The 24,364-nt window shown below is 34.4% G+C and overlaps 1 protein-coding gene across 1 annotated transcript in view; it reads right to left on the bottom strand.

Moving 5' to 3' along the window:
* Positions 1-24,364, bottom strand: part of CPA6 (carboxypeptidase A6) — a 112,581-nt gene that overhangs the window by 31,655 nt on the left and 56,562 nt on the right. Inside the window, exons 5-6 of the mRNA XM_051973619.1 lie at positions 16,027-16,137; positions 15,591-15,681 (exon numbers count right to left, since the gene is read on the bottom strand). Coding sequence (XP_051829579.1) covers positions 15,591-15,681; positions 16,027-16,137 — 202 coding nt within the window. The remainder of the gene's footprint in view (positions 1-15,590; positions 15,682-16,026; positions 16,138-24,364) is intronic.

The raw sequence follows: 24,364 nt of genomic DNA, 5'->3' as shown, positions 1-24,364 counted from the left end.
AGCACAACAATTTGGGGCCATTTATTGGAGTGATAAATAGACCCTATGGACTTTACTAACTCTGGAAGTAATATGGCATATTAGAGGGAGGAATTTATGACCAAAGAAGAACGAGAGATCACTATTGACAACAAAATAGAAAATTTTGATTATATCAAATTGAAAAGTTTTTGTACAAACAAAACAAATGCAGAAAAGATTAGAAGGGAAACAATAAACTTTATTACAATCAAGTATTCTGATAAAGGCCTCATTTCCAAAATATATAGAGAATTGACTCTAATTTATAAGAAATCAAACCATTCTCCAATTGATAAATGATCAAAGGATATGAACAGACAATTCTCAGACGAAGAAATTGAAACTATTTATAGACATGTGAAAATATGCTCCAAATCATTATTAATCAGAGAAATGCAAATTAAGACAACTCTGAGATACCACTACACACCTGTCAGATTGGCTAGAATGACAGGGAAAGATAATGCGGAATGTTGGAGGGGATGTGGGAAAACAGGGACACTGATATATTGTTGGTGGAATTGTGAACACATCCAGCCATTCTGGAGAGCAATTTGGAACTGCTCAAAAAGTTATCAAACTGTGCATATCCTTTGATCCAGCAGTGTTTCTACTGGGCTTATACCCCAAAGAGATACTAAAGAAGGGAAAGAGACCTGTATATGCCAAAATGTTTGTGGCAGCCCTGTTTGTAGTGGCTAGAAGCTGGAAAATGAATGGATGCCCATCAATTGGAGAATGGTTGAGTAAATTGTGGTATATGAATGTTATGGAATATTATTGTTCTGTAAGGAATGATCAGCAGGATGAATACAGAGAGGACTGGCGAGACTTACATGAACTGATGCTGAGTGAAATGAGCAGGACCAGGAGAGCATTATATACCTCAACCATGATACTGTTTGAGGATGTATTCTGATGAAAGTGGATCTCTTCAATAAAGAGAGCTAATTCAGTTTCAATTGATCAAGGATGGACAGAAGCAGCTACACCCAAAGAAAGATTATTGGGAAATGAATATAAACTGCTTGTATTTTTGTTTTTCCTCTCGGGTTATTTATACCTTCTGAATCCAATTCTCCCTGTGCAACAAGAGAACTGTTCGGTTCTGCACACATATATTGTATCCAGGATATACTGTAACCTATTCAACATGTAAAGGATTGCTTGCCATCTGGGGGAGGGGGTGGAGGGAGGGAGGGGAAAAATCAGAGCAGAAGTGAGTGCAAGGGATAATGTTGTAAAAAATTACCCTGGAGTGGGTTCTGTCAATAAAAAGTTATAAAAAAAAGTAATATGGCATAGTATATTACAGCATAATATAATTACTGAAATTCATAATGTGAATCTGGAGTTATCATGAAAAAGTTAAATTAAATTCAAAATTGTCTTTCAGACATCTAGATGTGTAATACTATAAGTCTAGATAGGATTAGGTTCTCCTACAAGGGAAAACATTTGGTGTCAAAAGTACACTCTTCATTATTTGGTGAGCCCCATCTTCTGGTATAGCAGATTATATAATGTTATTGAAAATCTTACTAAGACATACTCTAATAAGGATGATATTAGCATTATTGGGAAGTTGTCAGCCTAATCCCTTTTTCTTAGAACTTGTTTAAACTATACATCTATGCTTATTTCTTTTACAAGAAATTTCTTTTTCCTTTTTAAAATTCTTTTTGCAAAAGGATCAGGAGGAAGAGTAAATAGATTGCTGTTGATAAGTGGGAAATGTGGGAAAGTACTACAGATGTAGAATAGTACATGGCCTTTCATATGATTATTAATTTTATTTAATTTTTTTTTGTTAAAAGCCAGGAATAAGTACAATCTCTAAATGTTTGTAATGCAAAAATAAAACATATTAGTAAAACTTTAAAAAAATGTAGCTAATAGTAATAATGAAAATGATGATGTTGCATTTTCATATGATTGTTTTATTACTGACTATTTCTTGACTCTATCTCCTTTTGATTCTGAAATCTCAACTCTGTCTCTGAGAGATGTTTTCAGGAAGTCAGCATTGTCTAGAGACTCTTTTCTAGGATGCTTGGTTTCAGAATTCCTTTTCTTGTGTGAGTTTTTCTTTGTTACTCCAATAGTGTTGTATTCTTTGTACCACTAACTTCCACTTCTCCGGGGTCCCCAAGGTTTTTTCTCTCTTGGGTCATAGAGATTGTTGGAAAGATCATGAATAGGGAGAGGTTTTAGGGCAGATAAAGCTTTCCTCCAGGGAATTGGTGTCTGTTCAGGTTCTCCTTAAACATTTTAATTCTGGTCCTCTCAGCTGTTTTTTTTTTTTTTCTTCTGGTAAAGGTTAAGAGTTTTGACTCAAGTAAAGGAACTAACTAGTATTTTTTAAAAATAACTTTTTATTGACAGAACCCATGCCAGGGTAATTTTTTACAACATTATCCCTTGCATTCACTTCTGTTCTGATTTTTCCCTTCCCTCACTCCACCCCCTCCCCCAGATGGCAAGCAGTCCTTTACATGTTAAATAGGTTACAGTATATTCCAGATACAATATATGTGTGCAGAACTGAACAGTTCTCTTGTTGCACAGGGAGAATTGGATTCAGAAGGTATAAATAATCCAGGAAGAAAAACAAAAATGCAAGCAGTTTATATTCATCTCCCAGTGTTCTTTCTTTGGGTGTAGCTGCTTTTATCCATCCTTGATCAATTGAAACTGAATTAGATCTTTTCTTTATCGAAGAAATCCACTTTCATCAGAATACATCCTCATACAGTATTGTTGTTGAAGTATATAATGATCTTCTAGTTGTGCTCATTTCACTTAACATCAGTTCATGTAAGTCTCACCAGTCCTCTCTGTATTCATCCTGCTGGTCATTTCTTACAGAACAATAATATTCCATAACGCAACTAGTATTAAATCAATCATTCTTGATATGGACCAACCAGGGCAAGGGCACCTATTCATAGCTCACCAGGAAAACTTTATCAAAAACAGAACAAAGTCTCAAATTAGGCATTAATAAAGATGTTTATATTTTATATAGGAAGACATGTTCAATCAAGCCTCATCCTTTAACTTTATTAATGTGGACCAGTCTTTTCCTGTTCACATAATCCATTTATAGAAATTTAGGAGTAAAGAGAGCTATTCACTTTCTCTTTCTAAAAGACAAAGAATCAGAATTATTCTGGAGCCATAAGGTGTCAAACCAAACAGTAGCAGCTGCTTAGGAGAAGAAACAAAAATTTTTTAGCCCAAGAAAAAAGGCATGATTTATGTCTTTGTTTTGTATCAAAGAGCCAGAGGCATGAGCAGGAAATAGGAGACAAGGTTCTAGAAAGTCAAGGATTTTGTAGAGATGAACAGGTTCATGAATAAGTGAATTTTGAAATCATTTCAAGAATACAAAAAGAGGTAAGGAGAGAGACCGATATCAGGCTGTAGCCAGAGATAGTTGGCTCAATTGAACCATGATGACAACAAAACAACAACAGCAAACAATGATGAAAGGGTAGAGAGTCTTCATTGTCTTGCAAGCATTACTGCTCCAATATTGCATATTTTTCTGGAAAACTAGGAAACTACTAATGAACTTAATATTTCAAATAAATATTTTTTCTTTAATTATATTTTATAAAAAATATTTTTTTATGTAAATACCTCAAATAATACAGAGGGAGCCTGATGTGGTGAATAGAGGGCCAATCATCAATAAGGAATATCTGGCTATGATACAAACTAGATGTGTGATAATAAGTTAATCAATCAACCTTTTAGTGCCGACATCTCTTTTAGGGCCTATAGAGATATTGGCATTCTATGAGTGGGCAGAATTTCTATAGTGTGAGTTCTACATAGTGATGAAACCACAAGTTTCTTTCTCCTCTCCTAAACCAAAACAAACTAAAATACACAGAGCAGACCTTCAAAATGTAGAAAGATAATAGAATAAATCAGAATATAAAGTCTATATTTTAAGAGACAGACATGAAATACCCCCAATTTATCTAAAAGACATCTGGATTTTACTTACAAATAATTTCATTCCAAAATAAATTAGTGTTCAAATGTGTTTTGGTTGATGGAAAACTGCATTCAACAAAACCTATCTATAATTAAATATCAAGCAAGAGGCCAAAAGAACAACTTTACTGACATTCTGTGCATACCCTGAATTAAGCTCAAATGTGGTACCCTGATGGATGCATGATTTAATTGGTTTGGATGCTCCTTCTGAAAATTCACACGACAACCCTCTCCTTCTACCATCTCTACTGTGTGAGACTATAAATACTGTATAGTACTACATATTCTTTTTCAGTTTATCATTTACATTTACTAAAACATTGCACACTCTCATCATTCATGTTACTTTAAGGCGTTGGTTTCTACAATTTATTATGGAATTTCCAATCAGATGCAATTTATAGGTTTAAATTCAGTTAAATTCAATTAAATTTGTTAAATGATTATTATGGAAAGTTATGCTATGCATTGTCCAAGAAATATGTATAGTGAGAGTGGTAGTGAAAAATCCCTCTTCTCCAGTAGTTTCCATTTTGTAAGGGGAGGTTTAAACAAGCAGGATCAGGGAATCTAAGAACCGAGATAAGAAGCATAGTGGAGATGACTTGTGAGATCTTTGGAGGAAGGAATAGAAACAATTTTGTCCTTGGAATATATTATAGACCACAGGCACAGAAAGGAAATAGCTGAGTGTTTTAGGAAATAGATCAGAAGCCTGACAAATAAGCAAGATAAATGATAATGATGGTGTACTCCTCCCTCTGACACTTACTAACTATAAGACCATGGCAAAATCATTTAATCTCTCTGAGTTTGAGTCATTTTCTATAAAATGGATGTAAGAATATATGAAGTATCTGTATATCCCAGGGTCATTCAGGGGCTCCAGTGAGGTAATGCATGTAAAACATTTTGTCAACTTTGAAGCAAATATCAGTTATTATTATATGACAATATTATCATCTTAATTTTTCAGAAAGTAGGATGGAGGCACATCAATTTCTGTTTCTAAGTGGTTGCCAGTATTATTAACTCCCATTTTTATGGTGTTTCAAGTCACTGGATGTATTGATCATAGAGGAAAAACCTTGTCCAAGGACAAAGCTGTTAATTGGTTTGGGATGTGAGCCCTGAACCAAGTTTTTTCAGTACCCCATCAAGGATACATTTATATTATGGGGAAATAACTTAGAAACTTAGGGAGCTGGACTAAGTGAAATCTAAGGTTTCTTCCAAGTTTGATATTTTGTAAATTAAAAAAAAATTTTTTTGTATTCCTAGCACCCATTATCGCTCAAAAGATAATCAAACATGTAAAAGTAAGTTGTAACAGATTACAATTAAGTAATTACATAGGATGTACAGAGTCAAGGGACAGCTAGATGATATAATGGACAGACCATTGGGCTTGGAATCAGGAAGACATCTTCAGTAAGTTCAAATCTGGCCTTAGACAATAGCTTAAACAAGTCACTTGAGCCTGTTTGCCACAGTTTCCCCATCTGTAAAATAAGCTGGAGAAGGAAACAGCAAACCATTTCAATATCTTTGTCAATAAAACCCCAAAATAGGATCACAAAGAGTGGACATGACTGAAATGACTGAAACAACAACAATAAAAAACAAGAGTATTGAAATTGTTATAAGAAATTTTGAGTAGAAAGTAAGATAGGCCAGTTCAGATAGAGTAGACAGTTCACTTGTAAAGTGATGAGATGGAAGACCTTCAAATATATTTTCTCATGAATATTCAAAGTATGATCTCTAAGGGCAGTTAAGTAGTATAATGGATATAGTAAGGGCCTAGAGTTAGGTGGACCTGAATTCAAATCTGTCCTCAGACATTTTAGCTGTTTGACCCTGGGTAAGTCATCTAATTCTGACTGTCTCAGAAAAAGGAAAGAAAGAAAGACTCACAGACAGACAGAAAGAAATAACAGCATAGAATAAAATGTTTCCCACAAATAACACTTTTAACCAGTTTCTTCCAGATGCTGATTTCTTCCCCACAAATACCCAAACTTGGAGTTAAGATTTTCTGTGACTTGTCTTCATGTGACTTTTTTGATAAACTTGAAGGTCCATTTTCTATTGTAAAGCCTTTGCCATAATCATGATATCATGGGATTTCTCCTTGGTGTGCTTCCTGATGTCTATAAAAATGCACATAAAAGTGTGAGTACCTACTGGTTGTACCACTCTTACTACACATACTTGTTGGACTCACTTTATGTTGCATATTTATAGGAGGACATGGACAAGAGTTACAAAAGATAGGCAGGTATGGATGTGTTGAAAGCTACATTGCTAGAGTGAACATCTGCATGAGATCATAGACCCTTTGGAATACATCCGAGTTATCATAAACACTTAACTTTTAACACATACTTAAGAGAGGTTGATTGAATAAGCTTGCTAAATTCCATTATTTTCTACCCCAAAGTTTGATGCCTTTCACATATAATTGTAGAAAAAAACCTGTTGAAAATCTAGAAGTCACTAATAGTTGTATTTGTTCCTTTAAAAAATCACTTTTAGCATAAAAAAATATTGCTTTTTAAAGTCATATTGTAGTCTTGAAATGTAAAATATTACAGTTTGATCAATATTATTGATTTCTATACTAACGTAAATTAATAGTGACCCTCCATAATTCTTGTGTTCCATTTCTTCAGATTCTTCTCACTTTACATTCTCTCCCATACAAATTGTTTTTGCATTTGTGAGTTTCAGTTGACAGGCATGGGTCCTATACATCATTGTGATTTAGTAATAATGTTCAATACTCTCCATTGTTTTCTTTTTTCTTTAAAAGTCCAATGCAACACACATTGACCCATTGTTAAGGGTTCTAAGTAAATGACTCTGTGTTAGGGGTTGGGATATAAAGGCAAATTGAAATCAGTCCTTTCCCTCAAGGTATTTCCATTCTACTGGATAAATAGGGAAGATACAATATTTTGAAAGTATACACCTGATCTTTTGAGGCAGGAGAGAACAATGCTAACTAGGACAGTTAGAATAGTCTCAATATAAACACTTTGTTAAATATGAGTTTTAGCTATTTACTTCTTGTAATAACACCCTCATCTATTTGGTCCTTATTATTTGTCTAATTTAACTAACTAGGAGTTATTTGGGTGTCTTAAGCTATAATAGCCAAAATTAACATAATCTGGGAACTTCTCTTTCAAACAAAGCCAGAACACAGTGGAATGGAACAGAAAGAACAAAGGCAAAATATTGATGAGCTGAGCCACACAGAGAGGAGGGCATGGTAGGTAGCACTTTAGTTCCTTTTTCAAGAAAACCAAGAAACTTAGACAATTAGACATTTATTCTTGGGTAAGTACTTTTCAAAAGTAATTGTTTTGCTCTGTGTCTTTAGGTATCTGTAGAAGTTTAAACCTTTAAATTATGAGAATAATAGTCCCAGTTCTGTACTAAGAATATATAGTTGAGACCTTTGGGCATCTAGATATCAGAGCGGATAAAGTGCTTGGAGTCAGGAGAACCTAAGTTCCAATCAGTTCTGTTTGATTCTGGGCACATCACTTAACCCTGTTTGCCTCAGTTTCCTTATTGGTAAAATGAGCTGGAAAAGGAAATGGCAAACTACTTTAGTATCTTTGCCAAGAAAACCCCAAATGGGGTCACAGAGAGTCAGACATAACTGAAATGATTGAATAGTAGAACCTTTTAAACACATTAGCACTTGATGAGCATGAAAATCTGCTTCACATGCACTGGGATTTTTTAATGCATAAGAAGTAGAATAATGATTGCTCAATTAGGGAAGGAATGCAACATGAAGAATGAAGAAGCAGGTGTTCACATTCTGGTGTTGGGAATAAAAAACAGAGAGGCATGAAACAAAAAAAAAATCAATGTAAAAACTTAAAGCATGAAAATGAGAGGAAATAGGTGGCTAAATTGCAAAAAACTCTCAAACTCCAAACCAACTATTTCAAAAACATTGTAAAAACAATAGATTTGACTCCATTTTAAAAAACAGAACAGAATGCCAGCCAATCAATCAACAAAGATTTGTTATGTATCTGTTATATGTTTGTTCTTGTACTAGACCATGGGATTCTACAGACATAAATAAAGCAGGCAAACTTTCCCTCAAGGAATTTATATTCTATTGGGGGAAAATGTGTGTATATTATACATATATATATGTATGTATGTATAATATACACACAAACACAAGATTTCTATAAAGTATGTGCTATCTTTGTTATTATTCAGCCATTCAATCATATCCAATTCTTCATGAACCCAGTTGGGGTTTTCTTGGCAAAGATACTAGAGTAGTTTGCCATTTCTTTCTCCAGGGAATTAAGGGTCACACAGCTAGAAAGTGCTTAAGACCTAATTTGAACTCAGGTCTTCTTGGGATTCTTTTCCTAGCATTCTATCCACTGAACCACCTAGCTGCCTGTGTGTTATCTTACTCTCTCCTAATTTTTCTTATGTTATCAATTCCCTATTAAACTTATTATTTTTTTTATCTTTCTTGTCTAAAGAGCATTTTTTTCAACATCTAAAACAGTAGCAAAATACAAAGTGAGGACCACTTCCTTCTCTATATCATCAATTATCATCCTTTCATTTAATAATTACCAGTGGTTCTATTCTTTCTTTAATCATTTTTCCTCTGGTATAATTAAAATCTTCCCCTCCCCCTTTTGTTATCCTTAGCCTTCATTACTATTTTTATCATGTTTAATGCTCTTAACTTTTTATAGTATTGTACTTTTCATACTCTTTTATCTACTCTTGCTTTTAGTTTTTTGTACATGATACTTTGAAATTTAAGATTGTTGCTAAGTTTCCAGGATATCATAGCAATAAAGGATAGATTGTTTTGGCAGATATTTCCTACCCAATTTTGAATTATTTTCTTATTTATGTTCTTGATGTTAAAACAAAGCAGATGGAAAAATAAGTTCTCCTCTTTGTCAAGACAAACTTCCCCATTTATACTCAAGATACAAAACCTCCAGTTTCCTCTGATATTTTGTTCTATTAATGATTCTTTTTGTCTAGCTGTGGGAAGCAGAGACACCTTCTTGCCTGGTGTACTAAGAATTCATACTTGGTACAAAAGTACAAGGGATTTCCTGAATCTGATTAAGTCAGTTGTGCTCACAGCAATGGGAGTTTTGAAAATAGAGAAGGCAAGTGGGCTTTTAATCATCTCTCTTAGAGAGAATAATAACATAAACAGCATATATATTGTTCATATTTATACATCAATGTTTGTAAAGTGGTTTTTCCCTATAAACCTATAAAGTAGTGTTATATTTTCATTTTACAGATGAAGAAACTGAGACTCTTGAAGAAATTATATTACTTGTACATGATCTTACTGCTATGTGCCTAAAGTGAGATAGGTACCCAAATTTCCTATCTTCCAATTACACTTGACTCCAATCTATCTTTATAGCCTTATTACAAATGATTACAAATCCCTTTCCTATACTTAAAGCATAGACTAGGGATTCTTAACCATTTTTATGTTATAGATCCCTTTGTTAGACTGATGAAACCTGGATCTCTTCTTAGAAAATGTTTTAAATGCATAAAAGAAAGTACATAGGATTAAAAAGCAAAGCAATTACATTGAAATCAGCTATAAAAATACTAAACTAGCAAGTTTCAGACCCCATGTTTAGAATCCTTGGTCTAGCCAAACTGAACTTTTTTTTTTTGGGTTTTCTTCATATATGATATCTCACCTCTTCTGTTTTATGGTTGCTTTTATGATAGGAAAGTAACATTATCTCTGTCATATTGTATTTTTATTATGAATTGGACACCTCTGGTGTAAAATATATTACTCAGTAAATCAATCAATCAATCAATCAATGTTTATTAAGTGTCAAATATGTGCTACACACTGTGCTAAATGCTAAGGTTGCAAAAAAAGGCAAAAGACAATCCTTACCCTCAATGAGCTTACAATCTTATGGGAGAGACAAAATATATACAAAGCAAGCTATATTCAGATAAATAGAAAATTAACAGATGAAATGTACCAAAATTAAGAGGAGTTAGGTGAGGCTTCCTGTAGAATGTGTGACTTTGGACAAAGTCAGACTCAGAAGTGAGACAGGCAGACCGGCAGACTGGCAGAGGATTCTGGGTCACAGACTATGAAGCAGACAACAAAGACTTTGGACAAGTATTTATTCTGTTGAGACCAAGACTAGTCCCAAGGCCCTCCAGAAAGCTAGCCCAGACATTACAGATATCCATAAATGTTAAAAGTTTTAGAAGATAATTTTTAGCTCAGTGGGTAGAATCTCTATGAAGGATTTATGGGAAATCATTAAAAAGATATGGGTTAGTTGCAATCTTCATTGCTGGAAGGGGATACTTCCATTGATGATATCATGGACTATTAAAGTATTTTGTAACAGAGCATAATAGAAAGAAAGAAGTATTTGGTTTTAATGGTGCTGGGGATGCAAAAAAAAGACAAAAGATAGTTCCTGATCTCAAGGAACTTAAAATGGAATGGGGAAGATGACACGTAAATACACACACACTCATACCACACACACACACAGAACAAATGATACCCAAGATAAGTAAGAAATAATCAACAGAGGGAAAACATTGGTATTAAGAGGGGTTGAGGGAATCTTCCTGAAGAAGGTGAGCTTTTAGTTGGGACTTAAAAGCATCCACTAAGCATCTGTTAAGTCAGTAGTCAGAATGAAGGGAGATCAATCTAGACATGGGGGACAGTCAGAGAAAATTCATGAAAATGGAGTATCTTGTTCTTGAGAATAGTCAGGAGGACAGTGTCATTGGATCAAAGAGTGTATGTTGGGGAGAAAGGTATAAGAAGACTGGAAAGATTAGAGTGTGCAAGGTTATAATACGTTTTGAAGGCTAAACAGAACATTTTGTGTTTTCTCCTAGAGGTAATATGAAACCACTGGGGTTTATTAAAATCTGGAAACATGAGAATGTCAAGGAGGAGAAAGTGATTAACAGAGTAGTAATAAAAATGCATCTAGGTGTCAAAATATTCAGGGATTGAAATAATCAATTTAGGGATTGTCACTTGTTTCTATCTTTATTCCTCAGCCTTACCAGTCCTTTTTTTAGAAAAGTAGATAGTGCAATGAAGAAAGGGAAGAGAAAGGCTAAATTGGTCAATTTCAATAACTGATTATTAATCCATGCTGTTCCTCACACTAGTTTTGAAAAATATTGTATCACTTTTCTGGATTAAGAGCAAAAATTGTTCCTCTTTGTTGCTTGGGTTGATTTGGGCCACAATAGAGTTTTCTTTTTTTCTATTTGCATGGTTTAGAAATAATTTTGCCAGCATATTCAGGATCAATTAATATATAAAATAAATAACATACCCTTATATCTTTCATTGTAATAACTGCTATGAATAGATGTACAATTTGCTAATTGTCTAAAATTTGAGGTAATTAATTTTAGATTTTGAATGACTCTTCTGGGGAAATATAAAGGACTCAAAAGCTGAAAGAAGAAACTGAAGGAATTATCAGCAAGATTTCAAAGTGGAAACATATCAACAAAATAGATAAGCTCAGTAGAGAAGGAAAACCTAATGGAAGCTAGAGACTTTTGTGCAACATGATAGGGAGAGTTTGCAAACAAAAGAGTCTAACTTTATACATATATCATTAGCTGGACTGCTAGAGTTACTTAGCTAGTACTGTTAACTAATGAAATGAGGAATGGATGAGGATGCAAAGGATTGATAATTCAGTCTTTAAGCTCTTGGTTACCACCTACTGGAGGCAGACGACAATTTTGATCTGACAGATTTGGGATAAGTTGTTTGTCCTTCTTTCTTGAAGAGGACCTTGACATCAGGGAAGAAAGCCATGACAACCAAGTGAATTGGATTTAAGTAAGGGAGGGCTGTGCAAGGTCACCTGCCATACTTTCCCCTCCAGAGCTATCTGGGTCCTATGGTATAGATCAAGATGACTGGAGATGACCTTAGATGAAATGGGAGCCCTCCTTTTTAAGCTAAGCTCTTGGTCTCAGTTAACTGAGGCTGCCCCCATTCCGTGATTAAGGCTAGGTAGTAATTGAGGCAAAGAATCTCATCTTTCACTAGTCCAAATCCACCCCAAATGCTAAATAAATAAATTTGGGAGAGGAAGATTCTCAGGGTTTCTGGCCAAAGCAGAAATGACTGCTATTTATATTCAATCTTGGTCAATCAGGACCAAGCAAAGACCAAATTGGGCTTGGCTTAGGACTTATCGGGGTAATAGAAAGAACATTGAATTTAGGGTCAAGACATCTCTGCTCCTTATTAGCCAGGTTTTCTTGGCCAAGTCACTTATATTCTATAACCTTTAGTTCTCCAATTGTAAAATTGAGATAATGATCCTTGTGCTTCTGTCATATATTCTATTTTAGCTGAAATATCCTGATTTGGACTCCAATTTCCATTGTACTTGAGAGGAAGATTGGTGAGAGTTGGGGATGAAAAAAAAGGACTGAGTTGAACACGATGGGGAAAAAAAGAAGAAACGATACCTTGTTAGCAAATCCAAGCAGTTGCCCTCTTGAATTGCCTGGGTCAAACTTTAATATTAAGTTAGTTTATTTCCTGTCTTGATGAGGGAAACATCCTGCCCTGACTTGTTCCCATGACAGACATAGAAAAAATTGAAGGAGCAGGACTTGAGAAACCAGTTACAGTCACCTGTAAGCAAAATTTAGTACTAGATTGTCTGCCTGAGTCTAGTCTATTTTATTCTCCAGGATAGACTTGTTCGATCTGAGTCTGTGCTTCTGAGTCACCCTGTACTTAGTGAAAGCTAATCTACTAAGGAGGTTTTGTCCTGAGTGGAAAAAACTGGATAATTTCTCATTCTCTGTTTATAATATCATTTTTTCCCCTCATAATGTCTCTTTAACATAGAAATGAAGGTTCCCTTACATTTTATAAGGGAAGATGGAAGCACAGAGAGTGAAAATGGGTCGACTTTATCCTGGTAATATTGCTTTCTGTATATATGAATTTAAGTACTCTGGCAAGAGAACATATCTATCTTTTATGAATCTTATGGGAAAACAGAGGACATAGCCTTCTAAAAACTTCAAAACTGAAAAAGGAAGGTGATATTTTCAAATTAGTGTGGAACATTATGTCTGAATGTTATGGAGACAAATCTGTTTTCCTTAAGATGATTCAAGAACAGATTGAAGCTAGTCTTTCTAACTGACTTCAATTGGGCACACCATCCCCTTGAGGCAATGAGGTTGCATAGTGGATAGAGTGCTAGGGTCTGGAATCAGGAAGACTCTTCATGAATTGAAATATGAATCTATGTGACCCTGGGCAGAGTACTTAACCTTGTTTATCTCAGTTTCCTCATCTGTAAGATGAACTGGAGAAGGAAGTGATAAAACATTCCAGTATCTTTGCTAAGAAAACCCCAAATGGAATCATAAAGAGTTATTCACAATTGAGAAATGACTAAACAACAATTTCTCAGGTCAATAGGTTGTATAACTTTGGAAGTCCAATATTTGTGAGATTCTTTGCCATTTTCAAGGTTCTTATTAGAATCAAGAAGATAAATTATCTAAAAAAACCTCCCCCACACACAATTCTGAGTATAGCACAAGAAAACAATATTGTGAATGATAGAATTGTGTCAGGAGAAGAGTACTGTACTGGACAGCAAGCAAGTCTTTCCTCTGACAAAGATGGGATAAGGGATTATGGACAATTTTCTCCATAAAATGTGAGCTTCTGAAGGCCTGACATTTTGACTTCATATTTCTATCACCTACCACATTGCCTAGGTGCTTAGTAAATGTTGAGTCAACTGAATTGCATTGATGATCATCAGAATTTTCATCTGCAAATAGATGATAAAACTTATACTACCTGACTCAAAGGATTCTGAGATAAGTTCTTTGTAAAATGCAAACTATTAAATTAGTAATAATCATACATCAAAGATATGCTTCTGGAATGTAGCATCAAAAATGAGACATTAAAATAGCCACACTTTCTGCCTTAGTTCTCTGTAGTTCTCAAGGGCATGGATTATCAATAGTAATAATTTACATGTTTATGTAGTGCTATATAAATCAATGACATCTAAGACCTAAGGAGATGATAGATCAGTCATGTAATCAGTGTAAAGGCTAACAAATTAATGTTCAAGGACTACATTTGTATTCCCAAAATATTAAAAAAAACCAACAAAATAAAAACCCATAAACATTCTTTACACATGTAGTAGCGTTTCATTAGTGGCTTTTTGGAATGCTATGGCATGAAACTGAAAATGAATGGGAAAGTTTAGAGAAGTTGTGGTTCTACACCAGTGTACCCATATGATTGAGATCATGGGCCTATCAAAGTATACAAAACAACAAGATGATTTCTTTATTAATAATCTACAAAAAAATCCTAGATTGCCTCTTTCAAAATTAATTTGTACTTTTCCCTCACCTAAAATTGGCTAACTTTTGGAATAAGAGATTCTATATGGTCAGGAGTGGTGTGTGTGTGTGTGTGTGTGTGTGTGTGTGTGTGTGTGTGTATGTGTGTGTGTTAATTGGAGTTAAGTGATTGTTCAGTGTCACATATATAACTAGTAAGTGTCAATATCTTAAGGCTGGATTTGAATTCAGGTCCTCCTGACTCCAGGGCTGGTTTTTATCCATTATAGACCTAGCTGTTCTGAGGAACAATTCTGAAAGCAAAATTAGTTCTGAAAAGCAAAAGTGGCCATTTTTTGACAGTCTCTCTTTGCTTTCCTTCTGTTCTCAAATATGATACTATTCATGTTTTTCTTTACTTTTTATGCATTTGATTTTCCTAGCTTTAAGACATGCGTATCTGATTGTTCTTTCCACACAGTATCTATCTTTAAAAGTTAATTTTTAAGTCTTTTTATAAAAGTTATAGAGGTTGTGATCTGCACTGGTGGAAGCGTCTCCATGTTGCTAAGATCATGGGTCCATTGAAGAATAAGGAAAAGCCAGAAAGCTATTTCATTATTAATAGGAATAAGGATTGAAATAGAAGTGGAAGCAAAATATAAAATTGTCTGTATAAAATTGTCCATACATATTTCTTGACTGACTGACTAGTTGACTATAACTAGGAAGAAAGGTTTGGCAGCTTTCATCAGCATGGCAGGATAAACATGGTTGGGGTAAGGATGATAAAATTACTCAACCAGATTTAAACCACAAATTAGTTTCTACTCTCATTATTTCCATGACATACATATATCATTCCTCCCAACTTTTACATCTATGTTTAAATGATCAATTTTCAGAATTTGGCTGAAAGACTTAAATTCCTGGTCCTAAAATATATAATATACACATATCTATCCTTATTTCCTTTGAGAATCATGACAGAGACCCCATGTCTGTGCTTTTCTATGTCAGTCTTGCATAGACTAGAAAGGTAGCAGAGGCTCCTGTTGGATTGCTAATGGGCTCATCACTCTGAAGTGTGAAACCTATGGACAACTTGTGATCCAATTTCCAATTATTTCCCAACTTACCACACCAGTTCACCTTCCAATTACGATTAGCATCCACTCCACGGCAACGGAACCTTGAGTTTCTTGATCTTGTTTTCCTCCAAAATCGATCCTAACCTCAATTAAGAAAATAGATGAAGAAAAAAATCTACAGGTTAGTCAAATGTTCAAAATTAGATCAAATACTCAATTAATTTCAGTACTTATGTACGATTTTCTTTTTCATCATCTAAGAAAGGAGGCAGCAGGGCAATTAATAGAGAGAGCATTTGAATAATAATCAAGAAATGGAGGTTCTATCCCTGCTCTCCTATTAACTGTGTGACTCTGGGCAAGTCACTTTCCCTTTTTTGGCTTTCTCTGTCTCTGTTGGACTAAATGATTCCTAAAGGCCCACCAAGTTCTAGTATTGTCCTTTGACTTATCCAGTGTCCAGTAGAAAGACAAAATGGCTTACATTAGTCCAGCTAAAATGGTATCCATCAACATTAAAGACAGGCATGATGTAGAAATAGAGATGATTTAACATTTTCCTCATGGCAGGATCACTCCGATATGTCTGAAGAGCCTAAAACAAAGCATGGATTTCTCTTACAATTCAGCCCAAAATAAAAGTCTGCATGATGGCTAAAAAGAATTATAAGAAATTAAATGAGGAAAAGTCTAACACATTCAAAAGAAATACAACCATAACACCAGTGAATACTGGGACCTATATTTAAACTTTTGTCTCTGAAGATATCAACCCTGTTAGGATAATCAGCTGCTTTGATGCCTAAGGGCAATATAATGTCCACATGGTTCCTTCATCTGTTGCTTCAGGGGATTTACATTAAATGAAAAGTTAAAAATATAATCACAATTGCTCTGAGCTCCCAATTAAACAACTGCTAACATTTAGGCAGAAGTTTGGCTTTTTGCTTTAAGTTTCTATTTATTCCTAATTTTCTCCTGGCCTCTTTGTGGTTGAAGCAAAATTCAGGTTATTAAGAACATCCAGGTGAAGAACCAGAACTAATAATAGATAAGCATTAGAAGGGGAAGTTGGAGAAAGATCTGAACTTTTCTTGGAACTTCCTTCAGTCTTTGAGAGTGGGTACCCTGGAAGCCTCTGCCTGAATTTTCTTAATAGCTCTTCTCATCCTCTCCCTTCTCAGCGGCATCTTAGTTCTTTTTTTCCCCCTCCCTTTCCTTTTCTCCGTTTTCTCTATGCTAATAATTCTTTTTCAGTTTAGCTCCTGAGGGTCTGATTCATTCCTTACTCTCCAAAACTTTCTCTGGCTTCAGCTCTTTTTCTGTTTCCCACTGTAGGTCCTGAGCTGGAATGACCTTCTATCCTCTCCTCTGCCAGATGCTCAAATCCCTAGGTTCTGAATTGGCATGCTATTTTACACAAAATTGGCAGCTCCAGATGAGTTTTTAAAAATTATTTTGAATAGCCTTCCTGTGTGGCTTCATTTCACTTCAAGCAATAATGTTAAAGGACTCCTAAATTGATCAAAAAATTTTAATAATTTTATTTAAAATACATTTGTTTGATTCAAAAGAGATATCTAGGCCTTATTCACATTTAGTTTATACCTCTGGTTTATTAAATCAATGGAGAATTCTGGGCTCTCTGTAAGTATTGAGGTGGGGATATTGGAGTAGCTTAAAAAAGATTTCTTGACTCATTCTGACTTTAGATTTTCATCTCATGCACAAAACTATTATGCTTTGCACCTGCTGCTCTAACTAGTTTCAACTCCATGGATCAAGATGCTCCTACATTGGGCACCTTCTGTCCCCACTTTCCTGCCTCCTTTTGCTTACTGTCTTCTTTCATTAGATTGTAAATTCCTCAAAGGCAGGGACTGTCCTTCTTTCTTCTTTGTAATTCATTGTATTTCTAGCACTTAACATAGTGATTGGAAAATAGTAGACAATAAACATTATTGGATTAACTAACCATAGGTTTGTAAAAAATGCTAAAATAAGAAAGGTAATTGAAAAATCTTAGATCTCTTGAAGGTGCATGTAGAAGTAAAATAGGACTATTTGTCAGAAATTTATATTTATTTGAACTATATTTATTTATATTTCAAACTTGAGATAGGAACCTAGGTGTAGAGTATTTTGGTGAGGATTTGAGAGTGAAGGAAGAAACAGAGGTACCCGGAAGATAGCATCATTTACAGAATAGACATCATTCATTCTTTGTACCTAAAGGTAAGTCCTTTTCTATTACAATGGTAAACTATATTGGAAATTATTTATTTTTTATGTTTCAGTTGATGTTAATAAACTGAGGATCACTTGTGGTGAGCTTTTTCTTCTCAAAACGCCGCCAGGTGATAAAAGTTCAGATCTTTTATTATCTCCAATATAGCCCGGTTAGCTTAGAGACTATCTCTCTGCTTGGTTCCAAGAGCTCTTGCCGCTTTGTCCTTTGCTTCTGCCTCTGCTTTCTTCAGCCTCCAGAGCCAGCACCACTCTTCATGTCATTCTGGTGAAATCTCGACTTGTAGCTTCTTCACTCTGAAGAACTTCCTTGACTGGCCCATTGAAGCTCTATTTATGCTAGTGCTCTCTGGCCCAAAGAGCTTCAAGAGAGGTGTGAACTCATTGAACTCCAATGAGTAAAGGTGTGAACACAAGCCTTGTATTAATTAGTTCTACTTAGTACCTTGTTTCAGGTTCTGCCCAAAACATCTTCTTGTAAGATTAGATCAACGCTAATTAGTTAGCAGTTAGTAAGGATTCCAACAATTAATAATAGTAGAACTTTTTTCAGAGTCACAAAAAAATGAAGGCTATTTTAATCTGTCATCCTGAACCCATAATATTTTTGAAGGCTGAGTAGTGTCTCTATTTGTATCTAGAAACCATTAAGGACTAGAAAAATTTTAATATATTAAGCTTTTGCTGGATAGTGTGTAGTTCCTAGTTCTCTCCCCCCCCCCCCCCAATCTCTTGGTACAAATATAATCAATTACCAATTAATTATACCAATAAGTAAGTGCCATATAGAGCATCAGGGATCTAAGTTGCCAGAGGGATTGATTAGATCTGGAGTGCCTGGGGTTGTCTAATGAAGCTTGCTAGTATATAGAAAATTCCCCAAGAATTTGTGCTACATGCTGTTTTTTTTTAATTTTTAGCTACAACATTATAATATACAATAATACACTAGTTAGCAATATTTTACTATATGTGGAATTTTCTTGTTATTTTTGTTCTTGACCTCTTTAGGGAATATCCTGATCAGTGAGATATTTCAATGAGAAGTTATGGACATTTCAGTCACTTTATTAAATGAATTTCAAACTGCTTCTGACAACAGTTGAATCAATTTATAGGTCCATCAAAAACATATTAGTGTACTTGTTATTCTAGCCTCTCCAACAATGACTATTTCTGTTTTTGTCTTTTTTAGAAAACTTGCTGAGTTTTAGGTAAACCATATTAGCAATTTGAAACAATCTTTCATACTGTTGTGAATAGTAATAATTCTTTATTTGAAACCTGTTCCTATCCTTTGACCACTTATCCACTGGGAATGACTCTGAGTATTATATTTTTGTGTTAATTTGCTAAATACTTTGGATAGCAAATTCAAAGGTTTTTTTTTTTCTTTTCCCAATTGACAATTTCTTTTTAAAATCCTAGATATATTGATATTGTTCATATAAAAAATTTTCGATGTCATGTAAGCATCTTTATTTTTGGGAACACTTCCAACCCTTTTTATTTAATGATGAATTTTCTACTTAGTCATGGTTGTGAGAGTAATTTCCTTTCATTTCCCCCTGATTAAAAAAAATGACCTTTTATATTTAAGCCATGTATTCTTTAGGAATTTTTTATGGTATATGGCATGATATGTAGGTCCAAATACAAATACATATGTGTACATGTATACTGCCAGGTTTTTCAGCTTTGTTATTGTTCAGTTGTTTTCAGTTACCTAATACTCTGTGATTCCATTTGGAATTTTATTGGCAAAGATACTGGAGTGATTTGTTATTTCCTTCTCCAGCTCATTTTATAGATGAGGAAACTGAGGCAAACAGGGTTAAGTGATTTGTCTAGGGTCACACAGCCTAAGTATCTGAGGCAGATTTGAACTCAGGAGTCTTATTGACTCTAGGCCCAACAGTCTATCACCTACCTAGCTGTCCCCAGAATCCCTTTTTAAAATAGAGAATCCTCCTACAAACAGTTTATGTTCTTAGATTTATCAAATACTAGGCTATTAAGTTGCAAAGTTTCTATTTCTTGCTTATCTATTATGTTCCATGGATCTACTCTTCTACTTTTTTTAGCCACCACTAAATTATTTTTGTAACTATTGCTTTATAATATAATTTAATATCTAGAAGCATTATTTCTCCTTCACTCCTACTTTAATTCAGAATTTCTTTTGAGTTTCTAGACCTTTTGTGCTTTCAAATGAATCCCTTGTCAGAAATATTGAAAAGGGAGATTTCTGTTCAGGAGTAGCTTATATGAGATTACTTCTGAGATTCCTTCCAATTTTGTGATTCTATGACAATTTCAGAAGTACTGAAATTTCTACTGATCTATTGGGTAATTGAAAGATGCATAGTGAGTAGAAGTAGGCTATGGAATAAAAACTTGTGCCCAAGAAATGAATAAAAAGACATCATTAAGGAAGATTGGAAAAAAATAGGTGAGGAGGTTATCTAATGAAGGCTACATATAACAAGTGAGTAGCACAAGTGCTGGGCTTCCATCTATGAATTATTAATGATCCAAAGGAAAGACTATAGTATGTTGAATAGTCTTATTTAGAGCATTTTTAAATACAAATGGGCAATAAATTAACAGTTGAGAAGGTTATAGGGATTGTGATCTTCCCTGGTGAAGGAAACTCCTACTCTGATAAGTCACAGAGTCATTGAAGATTCTTAGACTATAATTCATGAGAACAGCATTAATATATATATATATATATATTAGTTGATAACAGATATATTTTTAGCAAGTTTATTTACATTTACGTGGGCATTTGTTATACTTGATTTAATTTTTACAAATTAATATAATAAAGGTTCAAATAATAATGTTTTTAAAGGTAATAAGAATAATATATAAAGAAATGTGTATTACATATTGCATCATTTATGGGACTAGATCTAATCAGTGTCTCTTGTATGGTGTAGAATATTCCCCTGTAAGGTTGATGAGTCATTGTGTGGAGTACTAAATTCATCTTGACACTAATAAGATGAGTCAACACATAAGTACATTCATTAATTTGGACTAAGAGCTGCATTTATATACTTGAAAAACCTCAGGTGGTCCTGAAGCTATTGGCTGACAATTCCAAATTTTACAGATTTTTATACACTTAATCCTTCAGGTCATTCTGGGTTTCTCTGTTCTCCTGCCTGATTTTCATAATATTTCATATAATATAGCAATGGGAAGTTGTAAAAATTCTGGCACTTGCTTTTTTTTTTTTTTTTTTGGTTAATGCTTGAGCATCAGTCTTCTATGGAGCCTTGCAAAGGGAAAATATTCTAATAGGGATAGAGCAAAACAGTGGTGATCTACTTGGCCACCTTCCTTTTCAATTAGACAGTAGGAATGTAGCTTCCTAAATTTCCCAGGGAAAGGGAGAGAAGAAAATAAAGTAGATAGCTGGCAGCTTTAAAGTCCTTTTCCATTCTACCTGGATACCTCCCACGTTTCTTAAGAATAGTTTCTGTCCAGCATTCAAAAGCTCTACTAGCAATTACTTGGAGAACAGGGACATATAGAAATTTCCTCCTTAAAGACAAGTAGTGGGTTCAGTATATATAACATAGGACTTTGGAGTCAGGAAGACTTAAATTTAAGTCCAGTCTATAAAATAATAATACCATCTACTTTTTAAGGTTTTTGTGAAGATCAAATGAGAAAGTATAACAGGTACTATATAAATGATTATTCCTTTTTGCTTAACATTTTTTTGTCTTTCTGTTGGACCTTTAGTCATTATGATAAAAAATGATTAACTTTGACGTAAATAAGCTTTGTTGCCAGAGGATTAGTCAATAAGGGTATGCATCAGTTCATTGTATCAGATCTTCTATTCTGAGAAGTGATAGGTTATGCAATGTATAGTATAGACAAAACTATATTAAATATTATATACTATAGTTTTTTTAAATCAATTTGCAAGTATTCTAGCTGTCCTTCTTATGAAAACAGAAGGCAAAATGAATTTTAAAAGCTACCACATATAGGATTATCTTTAAAGTTTCTTCCAGCTCTAACATTCTATGGACCTATATGATTTTGGTTAGAGAAAGAAAGCAAGTTCTCTTGAAGATGAGTGGTGGTGACACTGGGAATGCATAATTAAGGGCACTAGTGTGAGTACCTTGTCAGCAAATCTTTAATTAAAAAATATGCTTCATCTCTCAGAGATGACATTTTTGTGTAAACTTGGATAAAAATAAAAGGATATAGGTTTTTGTATGGTTTGATTGTTTTATATAATAAAGGATCTTAGTAGCATTTCTCTTCTAATGTGGAAGACACTTGTTAGTACTCAATACACATACTATCCATGGATATGTGGAAGAAGAAGTAACTAGGACTTTTTAAAAAAAATAACTTTTTATTGATAGAGGTAACTGGGAATTAAAGTATTCCTGTTTCTAAGTTTCAATCATGGGTGATTTCTTACATAGAAATCTTAAGTTGTAGCGGCTTAAAGGTCATTGTAAAACAATGTATCACAAGCCTCAGTGTGGCAATCACAAGGAACTACATTTACCTTACTTTATCAATATGTTTCAAAATTTTATTTCAGGGGTGGAGCCAAGATGATAGAATAAAGACAGTGATTCACCTGATTTCTCCCCAATTCACCTCCAACTAACTTTAAAATAACAACTCAAAACAAATTCTGGAGTGGAAGAATCAACAAAAGAGTGAGGTGAATCTACAACAACTTAAAAGGTCAACAGGAAAGTTCTCACTTGGTGTGAGAGTGGAGTACAGTTCAGGCAAGCAGCACCTGGGCAAGCTAGATTGTCTTTGAGAGCAACTGAATTAGAGGTAATTTCCAGAACTCTCAGCTCACAGATGTCAAGAGGAGTGAAGAACTGGTCAGAAAATTCCAGGAGGAGGCACATCCAAGATGTCAGAGTAAAGGTGAGGACTCACCTGAGCTCTCCTCCAAATACCTTTAAATAATGACTTTAAACAAATTCTAGTATTAGAACCCACAAAAAGACAGCGTGAAACAATTTCCTAGCAAAAGATAACTTAGAAGGTAAGCAGGAAAGCTCTGTCATTCAAGGGTGTGAGTGGAAAGCAGTCTCAGTGCTGTACAGATCCAATCCCACTAAACCAGGAGAAGTCCTTGGGAGTATCTGAATTAGTGGCAACAGTGGTGGTTTCCAGATGAGAGCTCTCAACCCATAGACCTCCAAAACAACTTAAAAGTTTGGCCAGAAAGGGTTTATCACATTAGGGTAAGAGGAACTTGGAAAACCAGCAAACCAGGACTGGGCCTTGGGAGCCACTGAATCATACAGGTCAGGTGAGCAGTGATCACACCTCTCCTTAGATCATACCACCTTGAAAAAAAAATTATAGACACCCAGAACTATTTCTGAAAACAGCAGCACAATTCCCATTCCCCCTTCCCCTGAAGTTTGCAACAGTGTCCTCTCCACTCCAGGAAGTTAAAAATTAAGAAATAGATTGGAAAATGAACACGCAACAACAACAGTAACATCAAAAATCTGACCAGAGAAAGTTGCTATGGTGATAGAAAGATCAGAACAAATTCAGAAGAGGACAACAATGTCAAATTAGCTATGTGAAAATTTTCTTTAAAAATGTGGTCTCAAGCCAAAAAAAAAATAGATTTGCTGGAAGAACTTAAAAAGAAGAAAGGTAAAAGAAAAATTGAGAAAAGAATTGAGAGGTGCAAAAGAATAAAGAAAAAAAGAGCCAATGGTTTGTTTGAAAAACACAAAAATGGAAAAAGATGTATAAAAATTCACTGAAGAAAAAAAAAACTTAAAAAGTAAAATTGGCCAAATGGAAAAGAAGGTATAAAGGTTTATTGAAGAAAATAATTCCTTAAAAATTAGAACTGGACAAGTAGGAGTTAATGACTTTATAAGGAATTTAAAAAAGATAAAGCACAGTCAAAATAATTTTAAAAAATTTTTATAATAACTTTTTATTGACAGAACCCATGCCAGGGTAATTTTTTAACAACATTATCCCTTGCACTCTCTTCTGTTCCAATTTTTCCCCTCCCTCCCTCTACCCCCTCCCCTAGATGGCAAGCAGTCCTATATATGTTAAATATGTTGCAGTATATCCTAGATACAATATATGTTTGCAGAACTGAACAGTTATCTTGTTGCACAGGGAGAATTGGATTCAGAAGGTAAAAATAACCTGGGAAGAAAAACAAAAATGCAAATAGTTTACATTCATTTCCCAGTGTTCTTTCTTTGGGTGTAGCTGCTTCTGTCCATCATTTATCAATTGAAACAGAGTTAGGTCTCTTTGTCAAAGAAATCCACTTCCATCACAATAATCCTCATACAATATCGTTGTTGAAGTGTATAATGATCTCCTGGTTCTGCTCATTTCACTTAGCATCAGTTCATGTAAGTCTCTCCAAGCCTCTATGTATTCATCCTGCTGGTCATTCCTTACAGTACAATAATATTCCATAACATTCATATACCACAATTTACCCAGCCATTCTCCAATTGATGGGCATCCATGCAATTTCCACTTTCTAGCCACTACAAAAAGGGCTGCCACAAACA

This window comes from Antechinus flavipes, chromosome 1, assembly GCF_016432865.1.
Source record: "Antechinus flavipes isolate AdamAnt ecotype Samford, QLD, Australia chromosome 1, AdamAnt_v2, whole genome shotgun sequence".
Taxonomy (NCBI): domain Eukaryota; kingdom Metazoa; phylum Chordata; class Mammalia; order Dasyuromorphia; family Dasyuridae; genus Antechinus; species Antechinus flavipes.
Note: the sequence above shows the minus strand (reverse complement) of the source record. Positions and strands in the feature narration are given on the sequence as shown.